Source organism: Leucopleurus acutus (genome assembly GCF_964270905.1).
Source record: "Leucopleurus acutus genome assembly, chromosome: 5".
In the NCBI taxonomy this organism is placed as follows: domain Eukaryota; kingdom Metazoa; phylum Chordata; class Mammalia; order Artiodactyla; family Delphinidae; genus Leucopleurus; species Leucopleurus acutus.
In genome coordinates this window covers 12,903,877-12,924,374 of record NC_139147.1, presented here as the reverse complement: position 1 = coordinate 12,924,374, position 20,498 = coordinate 12,903,877, and the positions used below count along the sequence as shown (strand labels likewise).

General features: G+C 46.0%; 1 protein-coding gene across 1 annotated transcript in view; it reads left to right on the top strand.

Annotated features, from left to right (window-relative positions):
• Nucleotides 1–20,498, top strand: part of HUNK (hormonally up-regulated Neu-associated kinase) — a gene marked incomplete at both ends in the record, with an annotated part of 109,390 nt that overhangs the window by 63,925 nt on the left and 24,967 nt on the right. The window contains 2 exons of the mRNA XM_082840239.1: nt 259–394; nt 13,395–13,522. Of these exons, the coding sequence (XP_082696365.1) occupies nt 259–394; nt 13,395–13,522 (264 nt within the window). The remainder of the gene's footprint in view (nt 1–258; nt 395–13,394; nt 13,523–20,498) is intronic.

The window sequence follows — 20,498 nt, the reverse complement described above, 5'->3', positions numbered from 1 at the left end:
TTCAACATACTTTTTAGCTCTCGCTGGATTTGACTGTGAGGCCTGATAGAAAATGTTTCCAGTTCAGCAAGGGAACTTTTGTCTTGAGACCCATACCCAGAGGTTACGGTTCACAGCTGCTGGGTTTCCTTTTGGATGTGAAATGATGTGTTAGCCCGAGAGAATGTTTCCTTTCCTGCTGCTTCCCCCAACCCTCCCCCCTTTTTCATTTCCATGGTTTTCTAATTCAGGGCTGGTTTTGTCCTCCCTTCTTTGCAGACTTTGGTTTGAGCAACTGTGCCGGGATCCTGGGCCACTCCGACCCGTTCAGCACACAGTGTGGCAGCCCCGCGTATGCCGCGCCCGAACTCCTTGCCAGGAAGAAATACGGCCCCAAAATCGATGTCTGGTCCATGTGAGTTATTGAGCTTCTAAGACTGAATGCGCCCTCCTGCTGTCTCCGCTGTTCCCTTCTTATGAAATAACCTTTGAGTATTTGATGAGCATGAATTATAATTATAGGCTCTGGGATATATATGCAGTGATTCTTTGGGGTCCTGATTTCCACCTCTGTTCTTTCTGTCTTTTCTCCACCAACTGCCCGAAAGGCCTTTATCAAAATTCATTAACGTGCCGGAAGGGAAGAAAACAGAGCCGCGCCCTCGCCGAGATCACGTTCTGGTTTCACGAGTCACTCATATCCTTCCCCTGCTTGGAGTCTCCCAAAGCTTTTCACCAGCATCAGCGTAAATCCCAGCCTTGCTGCCTGGCCCCAGACCTCCTGGGTCTGCCCACCTCTCCTGCCTCTGCACCTATCACCCCACCCTCTGCTCACGGTTCTTCACACATGTCAGCTTCTGTTTTGTCTTCCCCACCTCTGGGCTTTGCACTCGCTATTTCTTTTCTTTTATTGAAGCAGAGTTGGCGTATAATATCGTATTAGTTTCGGGTGTACAACACAGTGGTTCGACATTTATGTATATTACAAACTGGTCACCACAATAGGTCTAGCGACCATCTGTCACTGTACAAAGTTATTGCCGTATTATTGACTATATTCCCTATGCTGTAGGTTACATCTCAGTAACTTATTTATTTTATAACCGGGAGTTTGTGCCTCTTAATCCCCTTCACCTATTTTGCTCAAGCCCCCCCATCCCCCTCCCCCCTGGCCAGCACTCGCTGTTGGTTTTGCCTGGAATGCCATTTCCCAGCTCTTTGAATGGCCCGTCCACTCCCACATTCCAGTGTTAGTCCAGTGTCACCACTGCAGAGTCCATCCCTTGTTCCGGGGATGCCTCAGCCCCTGGCACAGAGCCTGGGCTGGAGAGGGTTGGAGGGAGGGAAGAAGGAAGGTAGGAAAGAAGGAACGAAGGAAGCTAACTGTCCCCTTTGCTCCTCAGGACAACCTGTGAGGCCGGCTCTTACCCTCTTTTACACAGACAGGAGGGCAGCTCTGTGGTTAGAGTGGCCCAGACCCACCCAGCCTGTAGGTGTGGGAGCTGCGCTTTGCACTCAGGGCTCTTCACGCCTCAGCCTGAGCTCCCGGTTCCTTCCCTCTCTCCAGAGGATGTGTGAAGGCTGCAGGTAGAGAGGGTGCCGTGTGCTGCTGACTTGCTGGGGGCCACTGGGGTAGGGGGGAGTGGCAGAAGGAAGCAGAGGCAGAGGATACCTTCTCTTTGAGGTGCGCTGGGTGGTGTGACTGGCAATGCTAATCCCAGACTCTTTTTATACTGTGCCCAGACGGGCCTCAGAATCCTTCTCAACACAGCCCTCCAGGCAGCCAACACCAATGGATCAGAGTCAATACACAGGTGAAATCCATTCTTGGTGTCATAAGTGTCTGGTACGTAATCTGCCCTTAGTAAGTATTTACTTATTAATGGGTGAATATGAAAGTTTGAGTCTATAATCATTCTCTCTCCTTAACAGTTAGGGTACGTATTTAGGCTAAATGGAAAGCTTTCAGAGGGATGATCTGTGTACAAAAAAAAAAAAAAAAAATGTGGAGAATGGGGAGTCTGAAAGACCAGGGGTTCAGGGGTGTCACGTAACTGTGGTGACAGGCAGTGGGGTGGGCGACATAGTGATCAAAGGGAAAGAGAGGTTGGAGAAGAGGTGACAGTTTGCTCTTGAGGTCCTGCTCTAGAGGGGACTGGATAATACAGTGTCGTCCCTGGTTGTCATGGTGATGAAGCTCAGCCTGTGTGAGAGGGACCCTTTCTGGCCCACGACTAACAAAGCAGGCATCTCCGCAAAGTCTAGAACTGCTGGTAGAAGGAAGGAAGGAAGGAAGGCAGGAAGGAAGAAGCCAGTGGATTGTCAGACCTGTAGGAGAGCGCCTGGCCTTATAACCAGCCTGGGGTCACTCATCCCCTTGTGCTAACACTAAGATGGGGACAAATCATTTATCCTGTGTGGGGAAATACAAAGGGAAATGAAAAGCACAGGCTGCAAAAGACAGCACCATCTGAGGGTCAGTATTAAGCTCGGACTTTGTTCCTACCTCTTCTTCTGAGTCCCTTGACGTGGGAAAGGAATCCACATCTAGTGACCACAGATGCTCCACTTCTTAGTTTTGGGGCCCCATGATTAAAATAAAGGGACTTGGGACTTCTCTGGGGGCACAGTGGTTGAGAATCTGCCTGCCAATGCAGGGGACACGGGTTCGAGCCCTGGTCCGGGAAGATCCCACATTCCGCGGAGCAACTAAGCCCATGCACCACAACTGCTGAACCTGAGCTCTAGAGCCCGCGAGCCACAACTACTGAGCCCGCGAGCCACAACTACTGAGCCCACGCGCCACAACTACTGAAGCCCGCATGCCTAGAGCCTGTGTTCCGCAACAAGAGAAGCCACCACAATAAGAAGCCTACGCACCGCAGTGAAGAGTAGCCCATGCTCGCCGCAACTAGAGAAAGCCCGCGCAGCAACGAAGACCCAACGCAACCAAAGATAAATAAATTAAAAAATAAATAAATAAAATAAAATAAAGGGACTTGGTCCATTGCCACCTGCTGTGTCGCCATCCATCCAGTGATTCTACCCAGAAGTAATGGTGGCCTCGGAGGAGGGCAGGTAAAGGGGAAGCTGCAGGAGGAATGGAGATGACCCGAGACCAGGATGCCCGGACTCTCGCCTCCCGCCTCCACCCTGGCTGCTGGCCTGGTGGGGCTGTGTCTGGGGCAGCTGGACACTTCTTTGCTAACCTCCACTTAATCGCATTTTTTTTCCAGAAGATGATGTGCAGCTGAAAGTCTCCTGAAAGCTCTAATAGGGCCAATATTCTTAGTCATGATACCATCAAGTAATGTATGTCAAAGCCTTTGATAAACGGTTATACACTTTACAGACACTGGGCTTCAGCTGATCACGGCAAAGCTCTGGAGGCCCGTGTGGGGTGCGTCCAGGTAGACCAGAAACCGCAGCCCCTTGAGTCCCTGTTCTGGTGCCCTGAGGTGGGGAGTTGAGGTGGAGTAAATTCACCCTTGCTCAGCTACAAAGGGTCATGTTTTATTCCTTCTTAGAAACAAGGTTTCCCCAGAGCAGCTCTGTGTTAGCTGACACTCTGGAACATTCCCTAGGGGATGAGACCACATGACCCACACCTAATTCACAGGGCTGGTATAAACTCGGCCCTTTTTAGAAGCTGTTGATAAAGCTTGAAAAACAAAAGGAAGCTATGTGAGCCCTATATTGGCTTACTAGAGATTTGTTCATTCAGCAGATATTTGTGGAGTCAGGCCCTGTGCCGAGTTCTGAGTGCACAATGGTCCGTCCTGCTCCTGTAATGATCACTGTTAACCCTCACATACCTCCCGCCGAGTGACGAGCAGCGTTCCAAGGGCTCTGCGAGTTTTAGCTCATCTCGTCTGCCTCACAGCGCTTCAAGGGAATGCTTTGTTGTCCCACTTTACAGATGAGGACACTGAGGCATGAAGAGCTGAAGGCACTTGCCCAGATAACACACACAGCTGGTGTGCGATCAAGCCAAGATGGACTGAGGGGGTTTGACTCTGGAGTCTGCCTTTCATCGTCACCCTCTACTGTTTCTACTATGTTGTACTTCCTCTTGTAGGGTTTACAGACTAGTGGGGCAGATGGACAATTTTTTAAAAAGCTGTAAACTCAGTGCGGTAATGGCTGTGGAAGAAGTGGGCGGGATGCAGGGAACAAGGATGGGGGTGGCCTCTTGAGAAGAAGACCTCAAAGCCAAAGCCTAAGTATGAGAAGAATCAGCTATGGGAAGAAGAAGGTGTGGGAGAAGGCTGTAGGCAGACGGAACAGGATGTGTGAAGGCTGTAGAGTGGGAAGGGGTGGGAAGGGGTTTGAATTTTGCCCTAAAGGTAGTGAGAGACTATTGGACAATTATAAGCATGTGGGTAACAAAAAGTTATGGATTGAATTGTGTCCCTCCAGAAAAAGGTATGTTGGAGTCCTAAACCCCAGGACCTCAGAATATGACCTTACTTAGAGATTGGGTCTTTAATGAGCTAAATGAGGTCATTAGGATGGGCTGTAGTCCAATATGACTGTGTCCTCACATAAAGGGGAAATTTGGACACAGGGAGAAGACTATGTGACAATGAAAGCAGGGATCAGGGTGATGGATCTAGAAGCCAAGGAACCCCAGATGGCCAGCAGACCACCAGAGGCTCAGGGAGCAGCAAGGAACAGATGCCCATTCACTGCCCTCAGGAGACACCAACACTGCCACCACCTTCATCACAGACTCTGCGCCTCCAGAATTGTGAGATTTCCTTTGTTTAAGCTCTGCAATCTCAGGAAAGGTGAAAGGTGAGTAAAAACTCACCACTCCAGATCCCAAGAGCCATTCTCCTTCCCAGTGAATCAAGTGCGCTAACTGACAAGTGAAACGGACTAGCTGAAGTCTTGGTCACCCCTCACAGCCCCCCAGCAGAGGTCACCAAAAGGTCAGACCATATACCGAAGTCTCAGTCCTTGCTGTTCCCCGTACATTATTGGCTGCATGAAAACCAGAAACAAAAGAAAACCACCAACATGTAGAATTTCATTCACATAATGGTGGGAGAGTCCCTGGAGCAAGAGAGGACAAGCCTTGGTGCAGAAGCACTTTTCAAGGGGCCTCTGTGTCACCTTTTCTCATGTCTCTTTGGGCAAAGTAGAGTGCATGGCCAAGCCCAGAGTCAAGAGGAGAGATAGATTCCACCCCCTGATGGGGGAGTAGCAAGGAATTTGTGGCCTTTGTCTTTTTTTGTTTGTTTGTTTTGCAATTGAACATACTTATCTACTCCTATGGACAAGTGTGTTCCCCCCCAAATTCATACTTTGTAGCCGTAACCCCCAGTGTGATGGTATTTGGAAGTGGAACCTTTGGCGGGTCATGAGGGTGGAGCCTTCATGACGGCACTGGTGTTCTTTTAAGAAGATCTTGCTTACTCCCTGACATGTGAGGACACGGGGAGAAGGCGGCTGTCTACAAGCCAGGAAAAGAGACCTCCCCGGAACCTGGCCACGTTGGCACCCTGATCCAGACTTCCAGCCTCCAGAACTGTGAGAAAATAAATTTCTGGTGGTTAAACTACCCTGTCGGTGGTATTTTGTCATGGCAGCCCAAGCTGACCAAGATACCTGCTTATAGGTGACCTAGAAGTCTCACCTGAAAACAAATAGAGCATGTCAGGAGGCACGGTGCTGGGAACAAATGAGGATGCCCAGCTGGGTTAAATTCAAGAAGGCATCAGAGGAGCTTTTAATCTGCTCCTGAGGGATGACATGGAGTTTGCCAGATGGAGAAAAGGAGGGGAAACTTTCCAGGCAGAGGGAACAGCCTATTCAAAGGCGGGAAGTTGTGAAAAGTCTGATTCCTCTTGCTCTTAATCTTGGAGAAAACAAAACTTCAGAACCTTCTTTGAGAGATTAATTTTCCACTGCTTTGGGATGTTTGTGTCTGAGACACTGGTTAGGTTTCTGTTTGGTGCCCACGACTTTGCTGGCGGCATTGGAAATGGAAAACCCAAAGAGAATTTAATTTTAAAGGCTGTTTAAAAAGGGAGTGAGAGTGGGACCAATTTTCTCCCTGGGTCAGACACCAGTATTAAAAAACATCCCTTTTATTTTTCTGAAAAAATAAAATGAAGAGTTTGCTTCCAAAATCAAAGCAAACTCCCATCTCCAGAGGTTTTTTTTGGACCTTGACAGAGGGATGGGGCCTTTCTTCAAGACTTCTGACACTGACTCAGGGAGAAAACCAGCTTGCCATTCAAGGAAAGCTTGGGAAAGAAAGCTCTTCCCCACAAATGGGGCCCCCAGGATCCTCCTCCTCTAGTGAATCAGGAATTAACAATGGAAATGGAAAAAGACGTGTGCCATCTTGGGGGACTCCCGTTATTTTCAACGGTCATTGTTTTTGTATTTGAACTATATATGAATACCTTTTTTTTTCTTTTTTTTTTTTTTTGCCGTACGCGGGCCTCTCACTGTTGTGGCCTCTCCCGTTGCGGAGCACAGGCTCCGGACGCGCAGGCTCAGCGGCCATGGCTCACGGGCCCAGCCGCTCCGCGGCACGTGGGATCCTCCCGGACCGGGGCACGAACCCGCGACCCCTGCATCGGCAGGTGGACTCTCAACCACTGCGCCACCAGGGAAGCCCTATGAATACCTTTAAGATCATTTGCTTCTTTCCTTTAACCCCTGTGAATGAAATATCTATATCTCTATCTCCAGTGAATTTTGAAATTTCAGACACAAAAATTAAATATCCATTCTGGTGCAGTGAACTTTTTTTATGGCAACTGGCTTTTCCTCAGAGTGGCATATATGCTAATTAAAAAAACCCTTTAATGCAGATGTACTTTTGAAATGAAAAGAATTCAAATTAACTTAATTTTCAAAATATTACAATGCTCTTGGGAGAACTTCCGTGAATCTCTAAGGGGAGGGAAAACAGAAAGTGAGAGTTCTATCCCCAAAACATTGAGAATGCAACATTTTTTCACCAAAGTTGCTCTTTGCTTTCGTGGGGGCATCTGAGGTGAGGGAAGCATTTTTGTGAAGACCTGGTACTTAGTGGAGTGTCCTGCACAATACACCCAGACCACCTTCCCAGGCTCAGTGAGTCTGTTTTCACTTTGTGGGAAATCTCTGTTCCAGTGCTGTCCCTTTGGGTAGACAAGGTGGCCGAGGGGTGTCATCTTGTTCCCAGCCCTACTATCCCCATATAGACCTAAGCATTCAGGAGGGAGAGCGGGAGAATTTGTTCCAGTCCTCAGACTCTGTTTTGTAAAAGTACTGCCAGACACCATCAGCTACTTCCAGGGCTCAAATCTGGAAGGATAGCATTTTCTCTTCATTCAGGCCCCCTTAAAATGAAAGATGGCAGGAGAAGCAGGCAGAAAGAGGAGCCTGATGGCTTCTTTTGGGTAGTTTAGAGCCTTTGGCTTTTAAAAGAGAAGGTTTCTTTAGCTTTTGAGCTTTTTCAGTCATAAAATACAAGACTTTTTTGTTTTTGTAGCCAGCACGTGCATTTAAAATAGAAGAGGAAAAGGAAAAGTGTGTGTGTGGGGTGGAAGCCTTAAAATCCACAAGAAAATAATTTCTTGCTGAACACAGATCACTGAATGGAGCAGTTGTGAACTTTGAGATTTACCAAATGGATGGATCTGTTCCCGCTCTGTTTTTAGGACCTTAAATCAGAAGTTGTACTGAAAACTGATACTGAAAGATGGAAGGTTATTGATTTTAAGTGGAGAGTTTTAATTTTTCCAAGGCAGTTTCTTTCTTGAAGAATCACACAGAAGCAAGGTGTGTCAGCTGAAGGTTCTCTCAGCTTCACTCTGGTATAAACTGGGCTGCCCACCGGCCCTGTGAGAACCCGTATCCACACCCTCCCCTGACACCATAGCTCTGCCAATTGCTTTGTCCCTTGTGTCTTGTTAAAGTTGCTGGCTGACTTCTCCAGGGAGCTGCGACTCTATGTCTTTCCTTTCAGAGATGCCAGGTGATACCCCAACTTTTCCTCCAGGGAATATTTTTGTGTTTCGGATTAATATCAGGACCACCATTTGGCTCCTGATTTAATCCCAAAGATTCCACATTTACATTTCCTGGGGCCCCTTCCTCTCTTCTTCCAGCTGCCCTTCAGTGGCACTTTTTCCTTCTTTCTTGACATCACAGTATTCCACCTGGCCAGTCTCTCTGGATTTGCTTCCATCCTTATTTCTTTCTGCTTGGAAAACCCTGAATTGTATGTGCTTGTTGCCCTCCTTCATCCCAGCATCTCATTACTTTCTTTCTTTAAAACTACCTGTGGTTCTTGGGGGCCCCATGTCTGCCATGGAGAAGCTAGAAAGCCCATGGGCCATGTTTCAAAAGACACATCAGGAAATTCTGAGCATGTTTTGAAACTCCTACTAATTCTATGGGATTACAGAGGTTTATAAACCGCATTCCACATTTTTCCCTTGGTATTCTCACATCCTTCTGAAATGTCAAAGGGACTGGATTTCTCTTTATCCAGATATTAAACGTGTATGAAAACTCTAGGGCAGGGGAATTAAGATGCTCAGTCTGGTTTCCGTTTTCAAATCTGCTGAGGCTGTAGGACTATTAATGTACGTTTCTATTATTATTTGGCAATAAGGTACAAATGTAATGGTAGCTTTTTATCTCTCGTTTTTAAAAGTTTTGTGATGAAATGACAGGTCACATTTATCAAGCAGTAAACTTATGCCAGGCACAGCATTCAGCACTTTCTGTGGCTTAGTTCATTTGACCCTCATACAGCCTGAGATGTAGGTACTATTATTATCCACGTTCTATAGATGAGAGACGCTGGATGAGAGAGCTGGATCTTCTTTACAAATTTGTGACTGTTTTTTGTTGATGATAAACTCCTCCAAGAGAAATGGAAACCTGGAGTGAGTTTGGTGAAATAATCAGGTAGACTTACTATAAAAACCACTTGCTCGATCCTGGTCTGACCACAGAGTTCACGGGCACCATTTTTAAGACAAGCATCTGCTACCTTTATCTGTGGTCACTGCCAGGTCATGGAGAGGGGCAGTGACTGGAGGAGATTTTTTTTTTTTTGGCTGCTTTGGGTCTTTGTTGCTGCACGCGGGCTTTTCTAGATGTGGTGAGCGGGGCTACTCTTTGTTGTGGTGCGCGGGCTTCTCATTGCGGTGGCTTCTTTTGTTGCGGAGCACGGGCTCTAGGCGTGCGGGCTTCAGTAGTTGTGGCACGCGGCCTCAGTAGTTGTGCCTCGCAGGCTCTAGAATGCAGGCTCTGTAGTTGTGGCACACAGGCTTAGTTGCTCCGCAGCATGTGGGATCTTCCAGGACCAGGGCTCGAACCCGTGTCCCCTGCATTGGCAGGCGGATTCTTAACAACTGCGCCACCAGGGAAGCCCTGGAGGAGATTTCTGTCATCTTTTGCAGCCAGGGGTGACAAGGAGACAAGCATTTTGACGTCTTAAGAACTCCTTGAAGGAAGAAAGTTCATAAAGCTTTTAGAGTCAGTTCTCTGACCCCATATCACACTCATCAAACTTCTTCAGTTGGATCCCCGTCCCATTACCATAACATGCTACCTTATGTAGCATTCTGCACTATTTCAGGCACCCCACCTGTCACAGGATGCTCTGTGTCCCTAAAGATAAAGGGAAATAGAAACGGTCATAGGGCGATATTCGTCAAACTTCAGTATCGTTCACTCTTCTTATAACCCTGCGTGTTGACTCGTGATTTTTATTTAAGTTTTACTTATTGTGCTTGCATGTAAAATTAAACTCCTTTCGGGCGTCCCTGGTGGCGCAGTGGTTGAGAGTCCGCCTGCCGATGCAGGGGACATGGGTTCGTGCCCCGGTCCGGGAAGATCCCACGTGCCGCGGACCGGCTGGGCCCGTGAGCCATGGCCGCTGAGCCTGCGCGTCCGGAGCCTGTGCTCCACAACGGGAGAGGCCACAACAGTGAGAGGCCCGCGTACCGCAAAAAAAAAAAAAAAAAAAAAATTAAACTCCTTTTATTTAGGGTCCTGTAGAAATGAAAAACCAAAACTCATTTACAAGTTAAATCTAACCAAGACTAAAAGAACCCCCAAATATTCAAATTAGCAACATTCACTAAATGCTAAGGCTACTGTGGGTGGGAGCTGAATTGCTGTACGCGGTCCGAGTGTGGTTCTCACCGCTGGGCACAGGCTTTCTGAGCTGCTCAGTCCCGGCTTGTGACCACTGCACTCGCTCACCACTTTTCACTCTTTGAGTGGCTTTTAACCTTGGGTGTGCACGGGAAGCACGTGGGGGGCGGGTGCCCACCCCCAGAGTTTCAAACGCAGTAGGTCTGGCGCGGGGCCCAAGAATTTGCATTTCTAACAACTTCCCAGGTGATGCCTCGGCTGCTGGCCTGAGGACCACACTTTGGGAACCACCACACTCTTCAGGTAATCAGGAGGCTTTCTTTCCCACAGATATAAGCACAGAGACATCACTAACAAATTAAGTCCACCTCTGCTCCTTTCTTATTGGCCTATGATAATAAAGGTGATATATGTTAGCACACACCTTAATAAAAGTGTGTGTTGGTAAACACAAACGCAAAAGCAGGCACTGCAGTCAAGTGTGTGCAGTTGGAGGGTGACTGGGTTCTATGGCGGCCGGCCCATGTCCCTGGTTGGGCTTTGTCAAATGTTTTAGTATTGTCACCACAAGAAAAGCACAAGTAGGACTGCTGAGCCCCCGAAGTTGTGTCCCTGGGCCTCAGTTTGAGAATCACTGTATGGGTTGGGTACCGTAAAACACCTGTGGGTTAAATGATATTGTTTAAGTACCAGGCTGTTCAGCTTTAGGTGTGAGTGTCAGAGCCAGGATTAAGGCACACAGAGGTGAGCGGGGACAGGATTGACTGGTCGTGTCCCACACGGTAGAAGTTGTAGACTTTGGCCTTCGTATTTGAAGCCCCTCCCCATGCATTGCCCTGAATGGCCCGAGCTGCCTTACGGAGGTTGGAAGCTGTTTGACTCAGGTTCTTCAGGGGTCTCCAGCAACAACCTCGTGGAGTGTCTCATGGGGTTTCCCTCCATAAGAGCCGTGTGTCCAAGACCCCTTTGATGCAAAAACGATAAAATTTGGAGGCCCTCTTAGTTTTCCCCTCTCATTAGTCTCCAAGCATCCTCCAAGCAAGGATGGTTGGCTCTGCCTCAAACAGACCCACAATGCAGCACTGCATCCCAGTTTCTCAGACAGGTTACATCCCCTAACACCCCTTCCCTCTGCCCCCAAACTGGCTCTCCTCCCAGCTTCCTGTCTTCTATCACGCTCACCACCACCATCCGGCTTTCCAGGTTTGCATCTTGCATCCCCTTCAGACGTCTCTATCGCTGATCTGCCTTTCTCTTTCCACTGCACGCCATCCCTCCCGTTCAGACTTTAATAACAACATGACACAGTCTCCTGCTCATTCTGAGCCCTCATCCACTTAATGCCAGGTGACTACTCCCCAGATTATCTGGCCATAGAAGGTTTATTCACCCAACATCTATGCTTGTCCTGGGAAATGTGTTCCACTGAGCACACACAGGAAAACGCTGCTCTAAACGGCTCTGCATGTGCTTTGTTCATTCTTGTCCACATTTCTTGGTCTACACAGAGTTTCCTCATATCCAGCCGGCCGAGACAGATAAGCTCACACACATGTACTTACCCCTGAGAGGCCTCCCATCTTCACGTACTTATTATAGTCCTCTGTCGCCCTTAATTCCACTCCTCTGGTGTCAAGGGCAGCAGAGTCCAGCATTTTCGTACCCCCTCTGCACTCGCTCTTGGAAAGAACTGTGCTTGTTTATGTGTTGACTTGCTGGTTGTCAGCCTTCACCCAATTCTAAGTCCAAGATGGCGGCTCCTTGTCTGGCTCCCCACCCGCCCCAGAGCCAGCATCTATTCCACTGCCTGGGGCAGAGAGCCCACCTGCAAGCATCTGTGGAATGAATGTTGATGTATCAGTCTCCCTAACTCGACTGCGAGTTACAGAGCAGGAGCTGGGTCTTGGCATATGCCTGCAATTCGAGAATGATCTCTAGCTGGAGCCTGTGGGCTCTGTACCTGTCCTTCTCCAGAGCGCTGTGATTCAGAGGCGCCATGGTGGAATCGGGCCCCGAGGGTCTTCATTTCAGTCAGTCTCATTGGATTTGTTTTGACTGGAGATCCTGTTGCCTCTTTTTAAAACATTCCCTTGGGCTCTTTTGAACACTTCAGACCTCTTGGCAGGCAAGGCATTTCATCCCCGTCAGGAAATCTCATCAAAATGATATTAGGATTTCACATCAGGAAAATAAAAATCCTCCAAGAGATGTTGCTGCTCTCTAGCTTGGCTTTGGATAGAAGTATAGTTAAGCCCGTTCGGAAGGTATTCTGACCACATCTGAGATACTGGTCCAGAGCTGGGTGGCCGAATCTCTCAATAAACAAGATAGAGAATAAGAGTGGGAAAGAGACTTCCTTTCCCCTCCCCACCCGCAAAGGAATGTCTCCAGTGACAGGCCAAAACAGAACTCAAGGGAAGAGCAGAACACCAGTTTGGGCTCTGAGGCTTCTGTCTCAAAGGGCTGAGTGGTAACCAGGCACGCCGGCTATGCCGTGACTTGACCTCCTGGGCAGGGGCTTGCTGTGTACTTTTTGGTCTGGCCTCCTCCAGGATCCACCTTGTAAAATGTACTTGGAAAACCACATCATGGCAGACCTACTTTTATTCGAGGTTCCTATTTATATGAGGTTCCCCAGGTATTTTTCACATCATTTGGTCTGGACTTCCTTCCGGAAGGAAGGGACATAGTTTCCCCTCCTTACTGGGATGGCTCTTGAAGCTCTTTATTTATTAATTTTTAATTTAATTTTATATTGGAGTATGGTTGATTTACAATACTGTGTTAGTTTCAGGTATACAGCAAAGTGATTCAGTTATACATATACATATATCCATTCTTTTTCTGATCCTTTTCCCATAATAGGTTATTACAGAATATTGAGTAGCGTTCCCTGTGCTATACAGTAGGTCCTTGTTGTTTATCAATTTTATATATAGTAGTGTGTATCTGTTAACCCCAAACTCCTAATTTATCCCCCCCTTCCCCTTTTGGTAACCGTAAGTTTCTATGTCTGTGAATCTGTTTCCGTTTTGTAAATAAGTTCATTGGTATCATCTTGAAGCTCTTTAACCTCTTCTGATTGCCTGTGCAAATCGTCAGAGTTGTGCTGTCACCCACGCCTTTCACATTTGCTGTTTCAGAGAAGAGCTGAGTGTTCTAGAAAATGACCAAGAAGGAGCACCGAGGTGGACATGAAAGTGGCAGGACTGCAGCTTCCCCAAGCCCACGTCCTCTTTGTCATCCTCTCCCCGGGGTCTTCTTCTGGTCTCATGCTCTGGTGTCTCTCTTTTCAGAGGTGTGAACATGTATGCCATGCTGACCGGGACCCTGCCCTTCACGGTGGAGCCTTTTAGCCTGAGGGCTTTGTACCAGAAGATGGTGGACAAGGAAATGAACCCCCTTCCCACCCAGCTCTCCACAGGTAATGCACCTGCCACTCCGATTCAGGGTCCAGGGCTGCACTCTGACCACTGGAAGCGGTGTTTGTTTTGCAGCACTGGAGTTAGGACGACCCTCTGATTGTACTCGGTCTCTTCCTAGTATTAAAGCTAAGTCGCAAAATATGGTTGGGTTTCCCATGCCTAAGGAGGCACTCTCCTCAATCCTTTCTTTTTCCGTTGTAATTCTGAACCCCTAACTTCCTCCTTCTGCACAAAATACACATATCAAAAGGATCGTATAGTCTCCCTTGGAAAAATACTTTCAGGCTGGTTTGTTTTAAAACTCACCATATTATAATGTTGACTTTGAAAAGCATGTTGAACATCACGTTTCTGTTTTGTCTTCCTTAGTCAAGTCACTGTAAAGAAATATTAGTTTCATTCAACTTTGGTCTGGGATTTGTTTAGCAATGTGAGTTTTTGAGCCTGTTCAGGAGCTTTTAAATATATATAGGTTTGGTTACTTGATTAAACTGAATCATCAGGTGTGTTTGGAAAGTACACTCAACTTTACCTGGTTCACGTTTCAGTAAACAGTTCGTATTAAGGTTTGGTTTCAGATCCAGCAGATTAGTACAGTTTGTTCTTTGGTTTGTTTCACAATTCACTTCAAGTTCCTGGCCTTGGCTTGGCCTCGACATTCATTTAATTGGCTCCTTAGAATAAACTCAGCTTCACTAAGATCAGGCATGTGGCCAAGAAAGAAAAAAGGAGTAATTATTTAATTTCAATGTATGAAACATGGTTAAAATACAGCATTTTTGTTTGACTGCTATCAGGTATTTTTTTCTTGAGTTTATAAAGCATCCATGAGGCTGATGCGGAATTTAATGCTTGCCAAATGGCACCCAAGCTGAAATGCATTCTTATAGGTAATTACCTAATTCGGTTCATACTTTCACCTCTGCTGGGGAGGTTCGAATCTCTGGAGGCTGAAAGCAAAGCAGGCATTACGTACTTAGAAAGATGAGTTACACAGTTCTGTCGCTGTAAAAGAAATAGTTCTGTACCAAGAGCCATAACTCCTGGAGTTAGAAAATGTGAAAAATGTTGATTGAATTGTTATCTTTATGTTTTAAAGCTTTCGGAAATGTTGAAAGTGCTGCAATGAAAGCACACTCATTCATTCCTTCCATATTTCACATTCATTCACTTATTCCATGAATATGTCCTGGGCATCAACTCTGTGCTAGGAATGCTCTAGGCACCAGGAGAATAAAACAGTCTCTACCCTTATAGAGCATACCTATCAGCAGGGGAGGCAAAAAAATAACATATAAACAAACACGTGTGATGTTTAATAGTTTAAGTGCTCTAAAGAAAATAAGATAAACCAGGATAAGGCGATAGAGAATAAAGATAGGTTTTTGTTGTTTTTTAACCAATTACAATTTTTAAACACCTTTTTGTTGTGGTGTAATTGTGGATTCACATGCAGCAGTGAGAAATCATACAGCGAGATATGTTTACCCTTCACCCAGTTTCCCCCATTGGTAGGATCTTAAGTAACTGTAGTTTAATATCACCACCAGGACCTTGTTAGAATCCATTGAGCTTATTGAGATATGCCTGCACCTGTGTGTGTTGGTGTGTATTTAGTTCAATGAAGTTTCATCACACCTGCAGAGTCATGTGACAGTTACACAGTCAAGGTAGGGAACAGTCCCAGGACCAGGATTCCTCGTCCTACCCTTCTGTAGCGACAGCCACCTCCCTGCCTCCTAATTAACCCCTGGCAACCACTAACGTGTTCTCCAACTCTATCATGTGTCCTTTCAGAAATGCTGGTTTTTTGTCACTCAGCATAATTCCTTTGGGACCCGTCCAAGTTGTTGCATGTATCAATCCTTTGTATCTTTTTCTTGCTGAGTAGTAGCCCATGGTATAGATATACCATAGTGTAAATATTCACCCATTGAAGGACAACTGGTTGCTTCCAGTTTCCAGCTACTATGAATAAATCTTCTGTCAACATTCATTTACAGGTTTTTGTGTGCATATGTTTTCATTTCTCTGAGATGAATGCCTAGGAGTGAAATCGCTGGGTTGTATAGTAAGCACATGTTTGGTTTGTAAGGAACTGTTAACACTCCTGTTCTGAGTGGCTGTACCACTTGGCATTCTCTCTGGCAATGTGTGAGTGATCCAGTTTCTCTGCATCCTTGCCAGCATCTGATACTCTCACTACTTTTTATTTTAGCCATTCTGATAGGGGTCTAATGATACCTCATTGTGGTAACAAAAAAGATTTAATGTTTACAAATAAATTCAATCTTTCAAGGTAGTCTCTTTAAGGGTTATATAGTCATAAGTACTGCCATCTTTCAGAGTGATTCTGAAGTTCCTCTTATGATTCAGAGCCTGTTTTGTCTTAAGTGGCCCAATACAAGGAACAATAGGAGGTTGTTTGTACCCTCATGCCTGGAAAAGGCAGACAGTGTTCACTTTGAATCCCAGTGAGACCCTAAAGAGCTGGAGCTGCTTCTCACTGTATTAGTCAGGATAGCCCAGGTTATGCTGCAGTAACAAACAGCCCCCAGATCTCGGTGGCATAAGACAGCAAAGATTCTCTCTCTTTTTTTTTTTTTGTTCACGCCATGTGGCATGCGGGATCTTAGCTCCCCAACCAGGGATTGAACCCGTGCCCCCTGCATTGGAAGCACAGAGTCCTAACCACTGGACCACCAGGGAATTCAACAGAGATTCATTTCTCATTCCTGCTTTATGCCTGTGGAGAGTTGGATCAAAGGTCAAAGGGTTCTGCTCATTTTAGTTAGTCAGGGTCCCAGACCAAAGGGGCAGCCACCATTTCAAATGTATCTGATCTGTGCAGAGGGAAAGAGAAATCTAGAAGGTCTCTTGTCGGCAGTGAAATCTTCCACCAACATTCCACTCATAACTCCTAACTTTCTAAAACATGTCACATGGCTTCACCCAGCTAAAGGAACTGAGGAAGTGCAACCCTACCGTATAGCTGGAAGGCAGAAAGCCAGAAATAACCGTTGACCAAACAGCATTATCAGTGCAAGCCACAGGCTGTAGGAGGGAGTGGGGGTGGGGGGGTGGGTTCTGTAAAGGACATTCTGTAAAGGGCAGTGGCCCCTGCCATCGTCACTGAGGAGGGTTGGGCAGCAGGGCAAGGAAAGGTAGAGTAAGAGCACGAGGAAATCAGTCTCATTACTTCTGAACCAAACTTGTTTTTACCCCAGTACTATTATCTGGCCTTAGCAGTCTAGGCTCTAAGTGTCTTCTGATTGTGACAGTTAAATTTACCCTTAAAGAAGTAAAAGTTGCACCCCTGAAAATGTTAAAAAATAAAAAATCCAAAGGAAATTCCACAGAAGAAAAATTAGAACTGTTCCCAGCAATGTCAGCATCCCTGGAGTTGGTGTCCAACCTCACGTGGCTCCTGCGCTGGGCAGACAGTTTTGACTTTGGCCTTAAGCTCTGTGTGTGCTTGTTAAAGATCTTCACATTCCTACAGGATGCTGTGGTCTTGACCGGTCAGACATGAACAAGCATGAAGTGCATTTCTATACCTGATTTTACAATGAAGGAATGTGGACATTGCCCTCCCCTTTTATTCTTTTGCCATTGGGATATGTGTATATCTACTCAACTTGGGCTTTAACCCTTTGTGCCAGGTACAAAACATAGCATTGGCACATAGTAGTTGCTCAGGGAATCTAAGTCTCTGGCACTTGTGTTAAAGTGTGTGGTCTGGGAAGGCAGCCCATAGATTCATTTGACTACTCAGATATGGGATCTGGCTCGATGCGGTAGGGCCCAGCGCTGTGCCCCAGCTGCTGAGGAAGCTCAGGTCATCTTGTTTACAGAGGGAATGACTTCAGTTTGGGGGATCAGCCACTGCCCTTCCATCAGCCCCCTGCTTCTCCAACCCTTTGTTCTTTGCACCCCGAGTTTACCACTTCTCCCTTCCACCGTGCCTGGCCCACCTTCATTTGTGATACTGTATGATACTGCCTTGTTTACATCCCAGAATACAAGCTTACAGTAACAAGAGTAGCTGTCATTTACTGAATGGCCATTGGTAAGTGCTTTTCATAGCACCTCCTGTTCTCAAAACAACTCTGTAAGGTAAGTTCTATTATTCCCAATTTATTAAGGAGGAAACTGAGTCTCGGTGAGGTCATATAGCTTCTCTGGTTTTTAATTTGCATCTGCGTGACCCCCAAACCTGAACTTCCCTACTAGACTGGGTTGCTTCCCTATCTTTCTTTATGTTATTCAGTATAAGATGCCTCCACTCCCCTCCCCATCCCAGATTTGGTGGTTTTATCTGTTGTCCTCATGTTTTGAGTAATATCAAAATTGAAACGTCCGAATTGAGGATATGCCATTTTATTGTGTCTCTCTAACACATCTTTATTAATTTGATGATTCTATCATTCATCCTTTTTTTGAGAATATTTATTTGGTTGCGCTGGGTCTCAGTTGCGGCAGGCGGGCTCCTTAGTTGTGGCTCACCAGCTCCTTCGTTGCGGCACGTGGGCTCCTTAGTTGCAGCATGCGAACTCTTAGGTGTGGCATGCATGTGGGATCTAGTTCCCTGACCAGGGATCAAACCCGGGCCCCCTGCATTGGGAGCATGGAGTCTTAACCACTGTGCCACCAGGGAAGTCCCCTATCATTCATGCTTGTGATGCTCTTTCCACGTCTGTTGTATAATAGCACTCTTTTTTTTGGATTAAGTTGGAAAAAATTTTGCCGTATTTGAGCTGAAAAAGAGCACAGTGTTATTGCCCTTGTGAGTCTGTTCTGCACGCTTTTGAAGAATTGCCTCTTTTCTCCACCATGTAGTTTGAAAGCTTAAGCTGTTGGGATCTTGCCAATTCTGGCTTCTAGACAGTTTCTCTTTCTGCTTGTTGGTGCTTGTACATCACAGAGTTGTGAATGCCTTTCACGGTTTTCACATTTACCTTTTCATCACTACACCTCAATGATGGCACCTAGAATATATTCCAGACACTCAGTTAAGATCTAGAGGGTTTTGCACCATGAAGTCACTGAAGTGATGCTGAAGGTGGGGTGTTAGCATTTGTGAGGGTTGAGCCAATGCCATTTAAGATTGCTGAGATGGCCAACAGGCACATGAAAAGATGCTCAACATCGCTCATTTTTAGAGAAATGCAAATCAAAACTACAATGACATATCACCTCACACTGGTCAGAATGGCCACCATCAAAAAACCTACAAATAATTAATGCTGGAGAGGGTGTGGAGAAAAAGGAACCCTCCTACATTGTTGGTGGGAATGTAAATTGGTGCAGCCACCATGGAAAACAGTATGGAGGTTTCTTAAAAAACTAAAATAGAGCTACCACATGACCCAGCAATCCCACTCCTGGGCATATATCTGGAGAAAACTCTACTTGGAAAAGATATGTGCACCCCAATGTTTACAGCAGCACTATTTACAATAGCCAAGACATGGAAGCACCCTAAATGTCCAGCAACAGATGAATGGATAAAGAAGATGTAGTATATATGTACAATGGAATATTACTCAGCCATAAAAAAGAGAATGAAATAATGCCATTTGCAGCAATTTGGATGGAGCTAGAGATTGTCATAATAAGTGAAGTTAGTCAGACGGAGAAAAACAAATATATGATATCACTTACATATGGAATCTAAAAAAAATGATTTAAATGAACTTATTTGCAAAAAAGAAATAGACTCACAGGCAGAGGTAACAAACTTATGATTACCAAAGGGGAAGGGCAGTGGTGGGGGGAGATAAATTTGGAATTTGGGATTAACAGTTACATAGTACTATATATAAAATAGATAAACAACAAGGCCCTACTGTATAGCACAGGGAATTATATTCAGTACCTTGTATATAACCTATAACGAAAAAGAGTCTGAAAAAGAATACATATATTTTTATATATATGTGTGTGTGTGTGTATATATATATATATATACACACACACACACACACACACACACACACACATACATATGAAAAAAAGATTTCTGAGAAGCCTCAACTGTCCAATAATTGTTGTTGCTGCTTACTCCTGGGAGGTGATGAGGAAGGAGCTTCAGGTGTGGGAGACCCCAGCTGTCGTCCCATGGGCGGCACTGGAGCAAAATGTTTGACGGCTTCGTCTGTCTCCTGCGGCTATTTCCCTAGGCACGGGGTCAGGAGCTCACACAAGCCAGTCCAGACTTTGGAAAAGCTGAAGCTCATGGAGGTAACAGGTTTTGCACTGGAGGAGTGCGTACCTTCTGTGACATGGAGCACAGACAGGGAGTGCGCCCTGTGTGGGCCATCCCTACGCTTGAGCCCGAGTGGAGACCCCAAGCGCTAGCTTAGAAGACGGGCTGGGACTCATGGCTGTGCCCCCCATGGCTTTCCAGGACAGTGGAGAGTATTTTAATCCCTTTTGCTCGTGAGTCATAGGATATTCAAGACCCTAACACAAACTTCAAAGAGCTCTAAGCATGTTTTCTAAGTCCTTTTTGGATAGTAAGGCAATATTTGTGATGTCCACAGAAAGAAAATTCACCAGTAGAGATCTGAACTAAAATTACTTGTGCTCATCAGCAATTTGTGAAGGCGCAGAGCGCTTGTTCTGAAAATAGAACAAAAACACACATCCAGTCTGTTCTTAGCTCTGTTCTTAGCTTAGTTAATCATACTCTGAGAAAGCCTGGGTTGCTGTTCAGGTCCTTTGAGGGTAAGCAACAGAGATGTCTGTAAAAGAAACATCATTTACTGAATAGCCTCCCCGTTTCAACTCATTTAGCTCACATCTTTCTTTCTTTGACCAATAGATGCCCCGATAAAGCAAATATAAATGACCTTACAATATAGGGGAGGTGAGAGAAGGGAGATAGAGGTTCCAACAAGAGGAACCCCTCTTTGGAAGCCCCACTTGCTTTTCAGAGCATTGAAGAACATTTTAGAAAAGTTTTATTTGGAG